At 37.8% G+C, this 18,609-nt stretch overlaps 1 protein-coding gene across 6 annotated transcripts in view; it reads left to right on the top strand.

The window, feature by feature from the left end:
- Positions 1-10,398, top strand: part of Rab27b (RAB27B, member RAS oncogene family) — a 151,343-nt gene extending 140,945 nt beyond the window's left edge. For all 6 annotated transcript variants that reach the window (XM_052742455.1, XM_052742457.1, XM_052742458.1 and 3 more), the window contains 2 exons: positions 1,566-1,689; positions 4,109-10,398. In XM_052742455.1, the coding sequence (XP_052598415.1) occupies positions 1,566-1,689; positions 4,109-4,298 (314 nt within the window). In that variant the 3' untranslated portion in view covers positions 4,299-10,398. The remainder of the gene's footprint in view (positions 1-1,565; positions 1,690-4,108) is intronic.
- The last annotated feature ends 8,211 nt before the right edge of the window (positions 10,399-18,609 follow it).

Raw genomic sequence — 18,609 nt, 5'->3', positions numbered from 1 at the left:
TGTGCTACTTCCTTCCTTCCTTCCCTCCCAAGATGTTGCCTAGACTTTATTTCTCTTTAGAGAGAGCTCTCCTGATCTGCCACTCCACCTCCTGCAGTGCTTGTCACCCCTCTGTGTCCCCTCAACAATGCATGGTTCATTTGGATGCTGCCACCACGCCCCCGACATGGTTACAGATTTTTTGCTTGTACTTGTGTCTCATACTATTTCTAGCATAGAATACATGCGCTGAGGAAGAGTAGGCTTCACACATTTATTCCAATGCAATATTCTGCACTTGTCCTGGCACTTTGTGTATGTTCAGACTCTTGCTATGTCTATCTAGGTCTCTATTGCTACATTTCTATGTATAAAACACATTACATAAAATTTATAATGCACTAAATATAGCTAGGTAAATTAATGATGGACTAAATATAGCAATAGGTAAAATTTTATATGTATTTTGAATGTTAATTCAGTAACCAGTTGCAGCCAATAGGGAAAATATCAACAAAGCCTGACTTTCTTAATTCCCTCTCCAAATTAATGTTTACCCTAAGATCTGTCTTTATTTCCTTTGAATGTTGTATGTCCTTATCCAAATTCTGGTACTATGATTAGATTCCGTTGAGACAAGGAAATAATAAGATTATTAGATTCTTTCAGAGAATAGTTTGTTTGTTGTTTTTCAAGGCAGATGGTCCTCTCCCTCAAGTCTCCAGGAAGATATTATTGGGATTTAGGATAATTAATTGCCATGTCTAATAACCTCTGGGTTTCTAACACTCAGATCATTGATATTACAGGATAAATCTTTGTGTGCTTCCTCCAGTCTTGGCTACATGACACATAACAGGTCTTAATGAGGTGGAAGGCACAGGTGGAGTGGTCTCTCTTTCCTTTCCTTTCCTTCCCTTGCTTCTTCCTTCTTTCATTCCTTCATTACTTAGTTTATTCTCTCTCTCTCTGTTTCTCTCTGTCTCTGTCTCTCTCTGTCTCTGTCTCTCTCTCTCTCTCTCTCTCTCTCTCTCTCTCTCTCTCTCTCTCACACACACACACACACACACACATTTGCCTAAAGAAACAGAAAAGATTTTATCTTAAGCTTGTTTTTTTGCATGAATTTCCTGTTTTTCAAGCCCTGTCCATTCCGTAAGTCATCACTTTGATGTCAGGAGAGGGGAACACAGCTGCCATCTAATGGAGCAAATGAACATACATGAAAATCATGTTCTATCATCTCCAAGTGAAAGGCTTAGATCAAGCCTGATATTCTTATCTGAGGAACCAATGGCAAGAAGTCACATAGGTCAGAGGGCAAGCTCCCGGGTATAGGTGAGCATGTTTAGGTATCAGTTCAGGTATTTCCTGTGTACCTATCTTTCAGCATTACTATCTGTAATTTGTGAGGCAACATCTCCATTTTATAGATGAAACTGTGAGGAGAGATGACCAGGCTGATCAGCATTAGTAGGCAACAAAGCTGCAGATGAAGAGCTGGGTTAAGAATCTAGAGTATGAGCGGTCCTTTAACATCATTTGCTTGTGACTAACTCACTGCTTCCCTCTGCTTCCTTACCAAGGCCAACTGCAAGCAAATGCTTACTGTGAAAACCCAGACATAGTACTAATCGGCAACAAGGCGGACCTACCAGACCAAAGGGAAGTCAATGAACGGCAAGCTCGGGAGCTGGCTGAAAAGTATGGGTGAGTCACTCTCACTGGGAACCATCTGACCTTGTCCAGAGATGAAGCAGAGCCATGAGGGAGACAGTTGAAGGAATCCCCTTGGATCAGAAACAGCAGTGAATTAAAAAGTCTTTCCAGCTGGGGAGATGGCTCACTGGGTAGAGTGGAGACCTCAGTTTGGATCTCTAGCACCCATGTGCTATGGTAGAATGTGTCTGTAACCCCAGTGTTGGGAGAAGAGATGAGGTTCATTAGCCACCCGGTGTAGCTAAATCAATGAGCTCCAGATCTAGTGACTGACACTCACAAGCAAGCAAGCCTGCACATACATACACATAACACACACACACACACACACACACACACACACACACACACACACACAAACCTCCCTTCCAAAAGCATATTAATAATAGCATCTCACATTTATTGAGTCTTTATCATGCATTGGCCATTGTTGCTAGCCTTCAGCTCATTGAGCTTCTCATAGTCATATGCAGGAGACACTGGAGTCACCCACCTTTTGCATAAGAAGGACTGAGTCACAGAATAATTAAGTGCTTGGTAGAAGGCTAAATAGCTATTAAAGAACCAAGCTTAAATTTAGTTCAAGGAATCTACATCAAGCCTTATATTCATAAACTCGGTACTTTACTGCCTCTCACTTAACAGTTACTTAGGTGAGCAAAGAACAGTATCTGATTTGGCCTGGATAATGCAGCCGTCTTCCTGGGTAGACTTGACTGGCAGCTGAAAACAAACTCAAACAAAATCAGCCCATGTGATTGCAGATTAACCTCCATGGCAGAATTTGTCAGTGACTTTTAAACTTAAAGCAGTTTTATCATCTGCCAGAAAGAGCTCATTTGGATCTTTCCAGTTTAGATCTTCTTGATGCTGTTAATTACAAATACATGTAGCTTACCCTCCCGTGAGGATTATATCCAATGTATGCAGCATTTTGAAAGCAAATTTCTAGGTGATTGGCCAGAGGGAAGTACACTGTTAGTGATGCTGCTGACCATAAAATGTTAGCGGAGCTGCTGACCACTGTTCTAGACATTTCTCCTACTGGTTTGTTTACTCCATTGTGTTAAAGTGGTGGGGATGCCTTGGCTGCAGCTTTCTGACTAACCCCTCTAATGGTTTCCCATACACTGGGGTCATGACAGCATGGAAGAACAACTCATTAATTTTGACTTAGTGAAAAAAACAAAACCAAACCAAGAAACAGAAAACAAGGTTTCCAACTTGCCGGCAAAAACTGACACTAAGATCTCTTTGCCAGCCATGTATTATGTGGCCTTCACTTGTGTTTTGTATCTCTTCTGATCTCTCTCTTCAAACAACATTTCTCATTAAGATTTTGTGTGAGACTGCTTCCTCTTGAGAAGGCCCTGGCAACAACTGCGTGGTTCTCTGGTCCCTAGGTCCCTCTCTTTCTGTTAACCCATGTGCTCAACTTAAATTTATACCAATATCTTTATTCTCAAAGAACAAAAGTTTAAAAATTAAAACATAATTACATCATTTCCCTGTATATAAATGAGACCCACTGAGTTCATTTAGTGTTGCTTGTGTGAATACTGGGGGCAGTGGGATTAACCACTTGGGACTGGGTAACCATTTAGGGTGCTCATCTCTGGGAAAGACTAATTCTTCCTTTCTTGGCAGCCCTTCATCAACTAGGGGTGGGGCCCCATGCAATTTCCCTATCCACACTGGCATTTCAAATAGTGTTGTCACTGCCCAGCTTCTATTTAGGTAGCTATATTATTGAAGTATCGTGGGAGTAATTTCTCTGTCATTTCTAGGAGAGACAGGATCTTATAGCAGACTCCCTGGTCCTTAATTAACCTCAGCTCTTGCACTGGAAAGACGACTTAGTCATTAAGAGCACTTGGCATTATTTTAGAGAACGAGTTTGGTTCCCAGCATCCATGTCAGATGACTTATAAACACTTGTAGCTCCAGCCCCAGGGGACTTGACACCTTCTTCTGGCTTTCTTAGGTGTATATGTGCACACACCAACATGCACACACATATACACAAACTCACATACATACATACACACATACACATGTGCATGTGTATACACACATAAATGAAAATAAAATCTTTTAAAAATAAACCCTAAATCTACCTTAAAATGATTTTGTGTGAGAATGTTATTATCTGCATTATTCAAGAATATAGTAAGTTCAGTGTCACAATCTGGTGACTATATTTATTAATGGTAACATTGCATTCTTGAACAATGAAAGAGTTTGGATAGTAATAAGACATGATAACCTCATGAAGTAATAAATTTGTTAATTAGCTAGAGTTAATCTTTCTATGATGCATATGCACTTCAAAAGAATGTGTTATATATGAGTCATAGATATAATTTTACAGGTCAATTTGAAAAATCTGTTTTTTGTTTTTTTATGTTAGCATACCATACTTTGAAACAAGTGCTGCAACAGGACAGAATGTAGAGAAGTCTGTGGAAACCCTTCTGGACTTAATAATGAAGAGAATGGAACAATGTGTAGAGAAGACACAGGTTCCGGACACTGTCAATGGTGGAAATTCTGGAAAGCTGGATGGGGAAAAGCCAGCAGAAAAGAAATGTGCCTGCTAGAGACACTCCTCCTAAGAACCAGTGATGAAGAGCCCACCCAAATACTACATCCTGAAATAATGCAAACCACAAAGTTGTTGTTGAGTAGATCATGAGCAATGGCATGTCTTTCTCTTCCCTCCCCAATCTATTTTAATAAACCAGGATAGTCAATAGTGTGAAAAGAACTGTACTGTTAACCTGAGTCCCTTCCAAACAAAAAATCAAAGTTCTCCTAAGGTGGTCTCACCGTCATGGATGCTTGGTTGTATTTTTATAAAGAAGTTGTGTATAAGAGAAGAAGTATCTGTGACTTTTAAATGAAAGCACATATTACTATCAGCCTGGAGAAAGGAATAGGCTAACTAAAAAGAATATTAAAAGATTATTTCTGTTCACATCTACTTATGTGAAGTATGAGTCATAGTCTATATTTGCACTGGGGAAAATATATTCCTAAAAATAGACACATAACAAAGAATTCTGTGTGGCTTATTAAGGATGACTACATTTACCCAATAAGCTACACTGATAAGGTTGTGAGTGGGTGAATGTCAGACTTCTTGTAGGAAATTGTATAATAATGCCATTTTTATATTTTTATAAATGGCAGAGAGACAAGAATAGGATCATGGATGAAAAAGTATAAGGTACATTCCCTGGAGGAAAATAAAACATGGGAATATGGCAGTTGAACAGGTAAAATTAAATGGATCTTTGAGATAAGTCTGAGAGAGTCACTTAGCCAAATTTCACTGAAGCAGATTGGAAGCTGGCATTATCAGTAGAGATTGAGAATGCTTTAGAAGCTCCAATTCAAACAATTCAAGCTTTTAGCATTGCTTCTGATAGTGCCCAAGTTCACATTTTATTTTTATTTTTTTTATCAAATTCTTATAAAGAATCACAAGAAAAAATAAATCATATTTATTGAATATACCCTATAAATGTAGTCAAGAAACTTAAGATTTAGTCTTAAAGTTTCCAAATATAAAATTTGTTGATGATAGAAAACAAAGAGTGATGGTTAATTGTGGGTTTTGCTTCATTTTAGAAAAGCACTAGAAATTCTAAGTTGTATTTTCCCTCTATACCATACTTATCTCTGTGTTGAAGTAGTTACAGCAAGGTATGTTCATGGATCAATAACTTCAAAATAATTATGGACCAGTAACTATGGTCACCCTGAATTTTCACACCATCAATAACCAAAAATTGGTGATGCCTCATTCTTTATTATAATATTTTTATTTTGTCAAGAGGAAAAATAACTATAGTTGAGATGTACTTGAGAAAATAACAAGGATGGATCTGTGTTTTATCTCACCAAAACTGTAGCCAGTGGTTTTATTTTCCCTTGAAGCTGACTTTTCTTTCTGGAATTAACCACAGAATTCACGTTGACTTACTCTTATCATTGTGAAAACTCATATTGTATTAGTTTTATTCTCTTAATTTGGCATACATATAACCCAATCTTATCAAAGTGGTATTTAAACTTGTCAGTCAATTTTACCAACAAGAAAACAAATTGCTTTGAGTTTTCTGTTTTCTTTGAGCCTACAGTTGGTGATAGCATACTTTTTCATCCTTTAAAATATTTTCAATCTCAAAGTTTTGCATACCTTGTCTCCTTTAAAAATTACAAACATTGCAAAGTAAAATCCCAGTGCCATTTTAAACCTTTTCCTTCTATCTTCCATCTGGTGTCCAGTCAATTTCAGAAATATACACAGATCTGAGGACATGTCTACATAAAATGTTTTTAAGATAAGTTGAATCCAGAACTGTACCACTAATCAACAAATCAACACAATATGGAAGTTTGTAAGGGATTCGCCCTTAGTATAATTCTCAGTACTAATATCCCAAGACCTCCAACTTCTATGATTGATTCTAGGTTAGAATTCCCACTGTCTGGGATGTTCTTCTTGATCTCAAAGTCTATGCCATGGGTAGAGAAAGCTGTGAGTCAGTGTTTGTAATATGTCTTCTGGACAGAAAGTAGAAAGAAATGATCATAGCTATGGCAAAATCTGGTGAATATCTTGAGGTCAATAAATGTATTTCTGATTTTGATTCAAATTGTGCCAGTATTTCCATAACAGGGAGTGGCTGAGTCATATAATAGTGAAGGAATTTCACCTTTCCATTTTTTTCTCATTGTGTTCTAGTTACATGATTAATTTGCTTATGCCAAGATTTTTCATTGTCAGATGAGAATTTTTCAGGACCTGCTTTAAGAACATCATTGGTAACTGTAGCATGAAGTGAAGGGCAATAATACCTATAAATATGGAAATGTGCCTATAAGAGTAACAAATATTAAGTACTGGATAATAAACTTGGGAGGGTTGACATTTCAAGCTGCCAAAAATGAAAATATTCTACTTATAAACACTTAGTCTAGAAATATTTCTGTCTATAAATTTTGATGTCTGACTTTGAAATCTATTTGACTATTGTTAGAAATTCATTCTCCTATGATTTCCAGATCCTAGTTCCATATTTCATTATATAACTTCAAATTGAACTGGTACCATGAATATTCTGCTTTAAAGAGCTCCATATTTTTTATCCCACTACAACACGTATGTTCAGTTGTTTCCTCTTAATAATTACCTCCCAAATGCTTGTGTTTTTTGAGAGGTATATAATGTACATGATACTTCTTTCTGACACAGAGCCTGAGTCTAGAGTGTTTACACTGGTTGATGTTTACATTGCCCAAACTCAGTGCCTCAAACACCTCTGTGACCAGTTTTGTCTCCAACCACATAACTCATTTTCTCTAATCTTAGGTCTCCAAAAGGTCTCACAGAGACAATACTATAGTGCAAAGCCAGCTGATAGCAGCAAAGGATTCAAGAACATCATTGGTATCTGGAGATTATTGCTACCTTCTCCTAGGCTGTCACAGATTAGACATTTCTTGAGAGTTAACTATAAATTGGTATAATTCGATCTTTAATCTAATACAAGAATTATCTTTTGAAAAATATGCAAAATAGTCAAGAGAACATGCTGTTGATCTTAGTCTGACTATTGAAACAAGTTGCAACTAAGTGGAGAAAATGCTGCCTATTGGGAGATGAACTTGGATCTCTCTGTAATAGTTTCACAATTCATAATTTACTACTTTAGTCAATTTGCTATCAATTTACTGTAAAAAAAAAAAAGACACCAAAACCAGCATTTTCTAAAGTATTTTATCTGTTAATTTTTAACCAGATGAGACATTCTATACATCAGTGGGTGGCTTTGTTCTAATGTACAGTTATTGTTTGCCAACCTGTATAGATGAGGTGAATGGTTAAGAGTTTGAATGTGTTTTGTTGTCCTTTGTGTCAAGAAGAAAGAAAGAAAGAAGGAAAGAAAGAAAGAAAGAGAGAGAGAAAGGAAGAAAGAAAGAGTGAACTTGACTATAAAGCGCTGTAACATGACATTAAAGATATGTAATAACAATCTCATTCCAAAGACATTTAAAGCTTCGGATTGAGTCTATTGGGACTCAACAGATTAGATGAGGCTCGGGTACCTCCTCATTAGTATACTAGGGTACCAGTTAGAGGCAGCTCTGTGTGGTGATGCAGTGTGTGCCTAGACAAGGTGAACACCCCAAAGCGCCTATGAAGGAGACCATTCACTCTTCTGTACCTCTTTTCTCTTAATAAAGGAAAAAAAATCGCCTTCCTTGCTGTATATCACACTTAAAAGTGTGATGATGAATTGTTATCCATGGAGGATTTTAGAGTTATGTTCAATACTCAAACTATAAAGAAGTAACATTCCAAGTCTATGGCTTGCTAAGATATGTAGTAACTCCTTAAAGGTCTGGAGATATACAAGCTCAGATGTAGGACACCTGAGTAGTATGTCTGGGGACTTGGGTTTGGTCTTCAGGCAACAGAAGGGCAGGGAGAAGAAGGGGGAGCGAAGTTTAGCCAAAGTGAAAGAAAACCTGGTTTTCATTTTCTACTACCAAGCTTTACAACACTGAAAGTGACCTATAAGTGTGAATATTTTAAAGAAAGCTTTATAAATTTTCAAGATGCCAAGAAACTCACTATGGTTGCCTAAGAATTCACTCCATTATATTTTCTTCCCAATATTTAACCACAGTGAGGTCGGCTCATTTCTGGCGTGACTGCAGAGATCTGAGACCTGACAATGGGTACTGGGTAGTAACTGAGAGTTATCTCAATGCATGGAGCTGCCTGTCTCATAGTATAGAAATAATAAACACTGCTGGGTATAGAGAAGATTTTATAAAAAAATTATTGTCATTGAATTCTTGAGTGGTGTCCAACCACAATGACGTCATTGATCAAGAACTTGGGAAGAAATAAGAATGACAAGCTAGCTAGGTCAGGTCTTTCAATATAGGAGATCATGAAGAAGGTCATAGATTGACTTAGGTAGAAAAGGAAAAGTTTTAACATTTTTAAACTAGATCTGTGGAAATGTTTCCATGTTATTTTTATCTGCTTTGTGGAGTTTATGCCCTTAGAACCAAACTAAGAAAAACGTATGTGCTTACATGTATGACTACCAAATATTTAGGTTACTTAAAAATATTTTATTTAGGCCAGGTGGTGGTGGCACACACCTTTAATCCCAGCACTTGGGAAGCAGAGCCAGGTGGATCTCTGTGAGTTCAAGGCCAGCCTGGTCTACAGAGTGAGATCCAGGAAAGGCGCAAAGCTACACAGAGAAACCCTGTCTCGAAAAACCAAAAAAAAAAAAAAAATTATTTACTACATATGAGTCTGAAATTCTTAATAATTAATGTTTTCATTTTCAAGCAATAACATTTAAAGATGCTTTATTGCCACTTTCTTTGAACCAACAGTTTATGGCTGAGGTGTTATGTAATTTCATGTGTGAAAAGCCCGTTAACAAAAAAAAAAATAAGAAAGAACTAAGGTAAAACATTAGTACTGAAATGGTGGAACTATTTAAAAGGATGTCACCTTTTTAGGGATCACCTCTGGCTTAAGTTTGCTTTGCTGCCTCCTTTCCTTTCTAAGAGGTCATCTGCACTGTGGCTGGCACCTCTTAGCTAACTTAGTCTTTAGCAAATCCTACAGGAGTCAGCTCATCATGCCTTCATTGAATAGCTCCCCTATTTAACCTGTAACTGTTGTCCACATGTCAAACACTATATAGTAAGGGACTCAGTCGTATATCCTTATCGTTTTGTTCTATGTGATTCTTGTCCCCAGATGCTCTTTGGTGGAGGATCTGTTGTAGAGAGAAAAGCAGTCAGATATGACAACTTCAGGCCTATGTGGCTTCTTTCATACAGAACTTTACAAACATTGAGTAATTCATGAGGTTCAAGTTAGGTTCAAAAGAAATGTACAAAAGAAACTGTTCTCTTTCATAAACAGACACCATTATCATAAACTAAGAAAAATAAATTCACTCCTAACTTGGGCCACTTGTCATGGTAAGATATATAGCAGGACCATCACAGTAACTATAATAGAGTGCTAAATGGATTGGCAGTCACCTTGAGGTCACTGCATTTGATTGAAAATGTGTTATATACTTTACTGTTGGGAAAAAAAAATATGAGCTCTGTTTCAATTAATGTGTCATCTTGTACTTCTTTCAAGGAGACCAGCTGGATTCAATGTAGGATATTACAAGTTGGTTAAAATCCCATGTACAAATTAAATTTTATGTTTAAAAGATTCTTGTATTTGAACTTAAGAAAAATAAATTATCCTGCTTCACTTTACGTGCTAACAGTAGATTTTCTGATGACACTGAAGTGCTTCACGGTAGCTCAACAATTTCCGTTCCAGGAATATCATCCATCTCTTCAACCTGAGCATGTTTGTTTTGTCTGCTTTCTGTATGGATCTCAGTTTTGTCTAATGCTTTCAATGTAACTTAAGACTTTGAGTGTGGCTTATTCAATGTGCTTCCAAGCAGGCAGTGGTTTCTGACAAACACTGTTAGGTCATTATTTGTTATATCAAAGTTCCAGTGGCTTCAGAAATCATAGCACCCTGTGATTTTGTGGTGTCTGGGTTTGAGTAGTATTGTTGAGAACTGTAACTAGTGATTGTTCCTGCACACTTTTAAAATAAAAACATGTTTTTATCAAGTACTCTGTATATTAAAATCAACTTTGTGTGTACACTGATGTTGAATGCGCAAAGAGTGGAGAACTAGATATGGATAAATCAGCATGAAACGTTTGCAACATTAAAAACGGAATCCATTTAGAGTGGGGTAAACATTACTTGAATTCATCCCAGTGACTTTTATTCATCTCTCTAAATGTCCTAATTCATTATTTAAAAGCTGAGCTTTTCAATTGATATTCTCTAATAGTTTTGAATGATACATTCATTGAAATGAGTTCACATGTTGAGGTGTTCCCTAGTCCATAAGCACTTCTGAGTTCTTTATCCATAACAAAATGCTGCACCATAATGGACTCCAGTTTGATAACAGACTTGGTAAAAGGCTGGCAGTTCAAGGCCCATTCTAAACCACACCTTCCCTTTCAATGTTCATTTGGCAAAGTTGCTTTGTTCCCAGAGTCAGTCTCTTTCCATATGCTGCTTAGACAGGCTTTGCCAAGATAATGATGAAGTTTTAATTTAAAGATCAACAAGGCTCCCTGTGTAAGCTAGGAAATCCTTGGCCTCTCCATTTTGACTTTGCTGCCCAGCATTGCAGTAGTGCACAGGCAGAATCTTTTGCTTCTGGCCTCATCCTAGATCAGTCAATTCAAATCTCTAAGGTCTTGCTTTCCAAATGTTTTATAGAACTTTTTAAGGCACAGTATGTGCCATATGAGAGAAAAACCAGAGAATCCTGACATTTGTTTTCTGTAATTATGGGACTACTGTGTTTAAACTGCATTTGTGATATGTTGTATTATTCACAGTTCTCTATTCTAAGGAAAAATTTACTTTCATGTGTTGCTGCTTCTGCAGAAAGAATTAACCAAATGAAGAACATGGGCATTGCTATTCTGTTGGAAATGCACAAAAGCAGCACACACCGAGGTTTAGAGGCCAACACACTGATTATGATTTCACTAAGCCAGTCTGCTTCCTGGAGTGGTTTTGTTATGCTAATCTCATTTTTGCAATCATCTTTGCTTTGGACCATTTTCATAAGTCTCTGAAAGACGAGGGACTCTTTTATACTAAGTGTCTGAAGACAAAACAACCGAACAAAACAAAACAAAAAAAAAGCAGCAACAGCTGTAAAGTTGCAACAGACCTCCTCGGTGTGTTCAATTCACTAGAGAAACTCCACAGTGCATGCACTCATCCTGGGAAGTGACCCAGACAGAGAGATAAAGAGCCCTGTCATTTAACACACTGGACACAGATGCAGACCACCCTACTCCCACCCAGAAACCTAGGCCAATTTTTCTCTTCTTCTGAGTGAAGTGTATCATGAGGCCACTGGAGCCGTATAAAGCAAGAACACTTAAAGGAGCCATTTAGGCATAGTTTACCCCACCCCCACGGCCCCTTCCAGAGAAAACTGAAGAAAGAGGAGAACCATACAGGCTCCTAAGCTTATCCTAAATGAGCTTAATCCTTGGTTTTCCCCAACACACAAATGAGATGGTTTCCATGAAAAAAATATAAAAGACTATAAATGTGGAAGGGGATTTGTGTACAAAGATGATAGAACTAATTGTTTGGTCCCTAGGCCATGGACATACCCAGACTTTTGCTCCTTGGAGACTACTGGGCCTGCCTGAGAATCAGCATGAACCTCTTTCTGGTCCGGTAATAGTGTCTGCTTTCCTCATTTTCTGTTCTTCCTGTTTCTGCTTAAATATACTTGCAAAGAGAAGCATTCTTATTTTAAATGACTGCCTGTTTAAATCACTGATGAATAGTTACTACTATATCACCCCATCTAAAAGGGGTAAAGCCATCCTGGCAACTGCTTGTCCCTGTAGGCAGCTTCATATTTTCTTTGCAATCCATCAGACATCTCTGACTTTATTATCTTCCCTGTCAGTAGAATGTATGTTCTTTACAGTTCTGGGGATGGACCCCAGTGCCTGAAGCATGTCAGGCAAATGCTTTACCACCGAGCCACACCTCCACCCTGTTAGATACTTTAGGAATATAAATAGAGACATTTATATTTTTTTTCTTTCCGACTCTTTCCTTCTTCCCTGTGCCTATTACCACATCCTCTTGTATCTCTGGCATTTAGAACTGGGTCTGACAACCGAGAGACATTCAAGAATATTCCTTGTAAAAATAAATGTGTAAGTCTTTCTTGAGAACACAAGTGGGTGAAATGTAGAATTACCTACAGCTAATTCTTCTTCCTCCTCCTCTTCTCCTTCTCCTTCTTCTTTCTTTCTCTTCCCTCCCTCCCTCCTTCATTCATTCATTCCTCCTTTTCTTCTTGTCTCTTTATCCTTTTCCCCTTTTCCATATGTAATGTCTTATTGGAGTAACTATGTATACAATGTATTGTACATATTTAAGTTGTACATTTGCCTAACTTATTATGGAGGGTACCTGTGAAAATTTGCCGTCATGAAGATACTGACCTCTTGATGTTTCTCTGTCCATTTTCAATTCTTATTCCTCTACAGGCACCAATTTGTTACTAGAAAAACATATGGTATATTTTTATTTTACTCTGGCTTCCTTTTACTTAGCATAATAATTTGAGATTTTATTAGGGGTATGTAATTGATTGTTGGTGGCTTGGATCTTTCACAGGTGACAGCCCAGCATATAGGTATGCCACATTTTATTTACTCATCTGCCAGTGGGCATTGTTTGTTTTGATTTTAGCTTTTGGCTCCTATAAAGATGTGATTAAAAATAACATAAAAACCTTACTGTGTACAAAGAGCTTCAGTGTCCCTTCAGCAAAAACTAAGCAATTGAATGGCTAGATTGTGTGACAAACGTATGCTTAAGAAATTGTCAGTTTTCTAATGTGGTTTCACCACTTTTCTGGTCCTGTCAGGAGTGAATGGATCAGTTCAGTTGTTCCAAATCTTCAGTACTGGCAGTCTCTCTAATTTCCACTATTCTAGAGTATTAGCCAAATTTTGTCCATCTTTGGGTATTCCCATGATACCCAGTAAGTTGGAAATGCTTCCTAACAACTTTTGAAAATCATTAAGAGTCTTCAATCGATCTCTCCTTAGTTGTACCTTTTGGGGTCTAATTTTTTGTAGCTCTATCTTATATCCTAAGTAATTAATAGAATCTCCTCTTTGTATTTTTTCAGGAGCAATTTGCAGTCCCCAGTGAGGCAAAACTTTTTTTTTATTCTTTTAAATATGCTTTCTAATGTGTCTAACTTTGGATCAGCTAATAGGATATCATCCATATAGTGATAAATTATGGATTGTGGAAACTTTATATGAATTATCTCCAATGGTTTTTGTACAAAGTATTGGCACAAGGTAGGGCTGTTTAACATTCCCTGTGGGAGGACCTTCCATTGATATCTCTTGACTGGCTGGGAATTGTTATAATTAGGTACTGTGAAGGCAAATTTTTTTCTATCATTTTCTTGTAAGGGTATGGTAAAGAAACAGTCTTTTAAGTTGATAACTATTATAGGCCATTCTTTGGGTAGTAGAGAGGGCAAGGGCATCCCAGTCTGTGGGGAGCCCATCAGCTGAATTACTTTATTAATAGCCCTCAGATCTGTCAGCATTTTTTAATTACCAAATTTTTTTTTTAATAACAATACAGAAGAATTCCAAGGGCTGGTAGATTCTTTAATGTGTTAAGCATTTGACTGCTCTTGAACTAGCTGTTCTAAAGCTTGTAGCTTCTCTTTTGTCAAAGGTCATTGTTCAACCCAGACAGTTAGCCATTTTAAAAGTAAGGCAGTTGGTACTTCTGAGAGTTCAACAGCAGTTGTGCTCTGTTTGTGTACAGCCTGAATGGTTGGTGACTGTTTTTTATAGCATGCTATGATATTATTCCTAGAAACATGCATTGGTCTGTATTTTTTTTTCTGAGAGTGTAGGATTTTTAATCTGGGTATTCTACTGCTGTAACAGATCTTGGCCCCAAAGATTTACTGCTACATTTGTTACATATGGCTTCAGCCTTCCTCTCTGTCCTTCTGGCCCTATGCATTCAACCTATCTCGAACTCTTTTATCTGAGATAGGGTTCCAATCCCTAGAAGGTGGACACCTACCTCTTGAAGAGGCCAATTCGGATGCCTTGATTTTGGTGTAGTTATAGTCACATCCACACCTGTGTCTACCAGGCCCTCCAGAACCAGGCCATTAATTTGAATTTTAAGTTTTGGTCTTTATTTATGGAAGTCTGTCAAAATATTTGTTTTATTGTATTCTTTGGAAATTGTGATTCATCTATCAGAGCTGTTTTATCATCCATTGTAGTATTGGTTTTTACATTAGGCATTGGTTTATTCAGTTGTCCTGGAGAGGAATTTCTTCCACAGTGGATGGAAATGTTTGTATCACATTTGATTTGGGAGCCTGCAAGAGGCCCCCTGGGGTGTTTCCCACCAGTAAAGGGTTGCCTCGTATATCTATTTTTGATATGTACTTGCTGGTCCAATGTTGGCCTTTGCCACCTCTTCTACATAATCCTGGAGGTTGAGGTCTCCTGTTTGGACTAATTTTAGAAGTAGTATTACCTCTAGGAGCACCCCATGTACAGTTTTTACTTATATGACCTGGTGTACCACATTAAAACGTTTGGTACCACGGGGCCTTCTTCACCTCTGGGATTTGTCTCTCCTATCCAAGCCTCATTAATGTAGTTAAGAGACTCAACACCATTAGTATACTGAATCCATTCTTCCAAAGGAGCTGATCTGACCTTTAATGGTGTAAGTATTTTTTTTACATTCTGTATTAGCATTGTCAAATGCCAAGGACTCAGTTAATACTTTTCTTAATTCTTTATCTGACACAGCTTTTGTTATAGCTGTGTTCAGCCTTTGTAAAAAATCAGTGAAGGGTTCATGCAGTCCCTGAAATATCTTTGTATATACCTTAGTTGGTTTTCCAGGTTCTGGAATTTTTTCTCAAGCATTTAGAGCTGCTGTATGGCATAGGGATATTGTATGCCCCTCATAATTGGCATGTACATTCCTGTCAGCAAAACATTCCTCACCAAGTATTTGATCTTGGGAGATCACAAAACCTCTGAGTTTACCTTGTTGTCCTAAATTTCTTGCCTCTTCTCTCAACCAGTTTTTCCACTGTAACTGCTGGTTATATTCTAAAACAGCTGAAATTAACTGATGCCAGTCATATGGAATGATTCTATGTGAGGTAGACCATGAATTTAACATCTGTCTTACATATGTGGAGTGTATCCCATATATAACTACTGCTTCCTTTATATTTTTAAAGTCCCTTGTTGAAATTGGTTGTAATGTATATGTCATATATGGCTCAGAGTGTGTATCATCTGCTGGCTTCTCATGGATGATAACAGGATAAGCCATTGTATGAGAGCCATTTGGAGATGTTACAACCTGTATAGTCTTGCCCTTCTGCTTATTAGGTACCTTGTCATGTTTACTGAGAGTTTCTTCCAGGGCTTGCAAACGAGCACCTAGGGTCTGTTCTAGGGAGTGAACCTCTTCTCTTGCAAGGGATTCCCGATTTCTCATGGAATCATGGAAGTTTTCATGTTCTTTAGAGACACATGATTCCATGGACCTTATCTTATCAATTAATGATAATCTTTCTTCCTTATATAGTGTCTGAGTAGCCACAACTTCACTCTGGAGAGTTAGTGTTCTATCCATTAAATATTCATATTTATTATCAATAAAATCAATTTTGAGTACAAGCCTGTTTTGTAAATCCTGATTACCAGATTCCAGAGAAAGAATCTTTTTCCTAAAAGCCTTCATTGCTATCTTTGAAAGCCTGTATCAGTCCCAATAATGATTCATCTTTGTTCTTATTATTAAACCAGTGTTTGAACACTGTGTGAATTATTATGAAGAATGCCAAAATGGTACAGGCCAGATATGCCTTAGGGAGGTCATATATTTCCAGGAAAACATCATTCATCATACAGGCAAAAAGGTTTTTAAATTCTTGTGAGGTAATGTTGTTAGCCATATTACAAGAATCACTCAAAATTTGTTAGTCAGTTTTAAGGTGTGAAATTATCAAGTACTTTTACTTGAAATAAGACGTCGGTTAGTCTATCTTACTTTTCTGTGGTTTTGGGGGGTGTAGTAGCACTTTTCAGCCAGCAGGAGGTGTTTATATAGCTCCAAAGCAGGTTCTGTTAAATGCCTTGGCTGGTGGCAGAGTGAGCACAGGCAGTAGGCAATTCTTCTGGTGACTCCCTGGAGCTTCAGGACGTGGAGAGTTCCAGGCCACTCTAAGCCCCTCTCTGCCTCTGCAGACAGGAGGTCTGCCAGCAGGCACAGCTCCAAGCCCTCTCTGTGCCTAAGTAGGGTGCCACTGGGGGGACAGTGCCGTAATTATTTTAACTAGGTGAAACTGTGGAAACCTCGGGCTAGAATGGGGAGCCAGCACTCAGGGAGAAGGGGAAATGCCTCACTCACAGCAGTTTCGCTGGTCTGGGGGCGAAACTTACCGTGGAACTGAGACTGGATTTTCCTGGTTTTACAGAGCTCTACAGGCAGTACCCTGCAGCTTCAAGTGCCCGCCAGCCTGGAGGAAGCTGAGGGTGGGAGTCACCCAGGCCTTCAGAATTTGCCCCACATTGGGCAAAAGATATTGGTGAAATTATTAAGGCCACTCCACATAGTTAAAAGGGAGGTTTATTTTGTGAGGTAACTTACAAGTGAAAGGATAGTTTACAGTGTCTGGGAAAGGTGTAGCACAGTCCGGCGGTGTTCTCTGGAGAACTCTGCTCGGTCTATCTCCAGTGTCCAGGGTCCAGGAACCAAGAGAGCCAGTGCATCCAGATCTCAGGTCTTCAGGGTCCTTTCTTCACCCTGCCTTTTAGGCATGACAGTTACCGAAGCCTCAATGGAGGTTGGGACTTCCAGATCAAAGCTGGAATGGCTACCCACTACAGTTGAGTGGTTAGCTCCTAGTGATTTTAATTTGTCATTTTCTAACAGCTAATGTATTAAGCATCTTTTGTGTTTACTTGTCTTTAATATATCTCATTTCATAAAGTAACTGTTGAATAATTTTTGCCTATTTCTATCGTATTTTTATCCTATATTTTAGTAAGTATATAGTCCAGACTTTAAAAAAAAATCTATGCATACTGTGGAGGAGGGCTTCTCGAATTCCACAGCTATGGTGGTTTAAATGAGAAATGACCCAGCCTGCCACCAGAGTCTCAGGCATTTGAACACTTGCTCTCTGGTTGGTGGCACTATTTGGGAAGGTTGCATTAATACAGCCTTCCTGGAGGAAGCAGATCATTAGGGGGATGCTCTTTGAGACTAAGAAGGCTCTGTGCCATCCAGTTCACTCTCTCTGCTTTGTGCTAGCTGTTGAAGATGTGCTATCAGCTTCCAGCCCCTGCTATTATAGCATCCCATCATTATGGACTCTATCTGGAACAGTAAGCCCAAATAAACCTTTTCTTCTGTAAGTTGCATTGGTCATGGTGTTTTATCACAGCACAGAAAAGTAACAAAGACAATGGCTTTTTTTTTCTCTTTTTCTCCACCTCCCCCTTTGGTTTGCTTAATGGTGCTTTCCAATGAACACTGATCTAATTTTAAGGAATCTAGTGATGATTTTTATTATTTTGTGGCTCCTATTATTTGTGGGAAACTGTAAAATCATCCCTACTTTACTGCTGCAAAGACAATTCCTCCTAAAACTTTATTTTTGCTTTACATTTAGTATTTAGAAGATTGTCATTTTAAATATGATCATTGCATGTGAGTGACTATCAATGTTTTCCCCCAATCAGGAGTTCCCAATGTCTTTAGTAACACTAAGAAGAATTTCTTTTTCCCATGTGATTGGATTTTACACTTTTGTCAAAAATAAATTCCATATGAACTTATTTTGGATTTCTTCTTTCCATGTATTGATGTAATTTTTTCCTTTAACTGTTAATGTAATGAGTTTTGCTTGTTAACCTTACAATCATTGACTTTTAACTTATATTAGTAACATTTTACTTTTCCAGCTTGGGTATAATCAATAAATTAAAAATGTATATATTTAAGGTATATAACATAAAATTTTGATACTCATAAACCATTATAATTATCACTATCAAGTAAATAAAAATATACATCACTTCATGTATATTTTGAAGATTTAGGAACTTCTCTCAGTTGATTTACTGGCTCTCAGATATCTGGAATCTAATAGTTTTGGGTCATTAGAGTTCTCTGTACCAACTGTA

Source organism: Peromyscus californicus, unplaced genomic scaffold, assembly GCF_007827085.1.
Source record: "Peromyscus californicus insignis strain IS unplaced genomic scaffold, ASM782708v3 Scaffold_17__1_contigs__length_78620276, whole genome shotgun sequence".
Classification (NCBI taxonomy): domain Eukaryota; kingdom Metazoa; phylum Chordata; class Mammalia; order Rodentia; family Cricetidae; genus Peromyscus; species Peromyscus californicus.
Note: the sequence above shows the minus strand (reverse complement) of the source record. Positions and strands in the feature narration are given on the sequence as shown.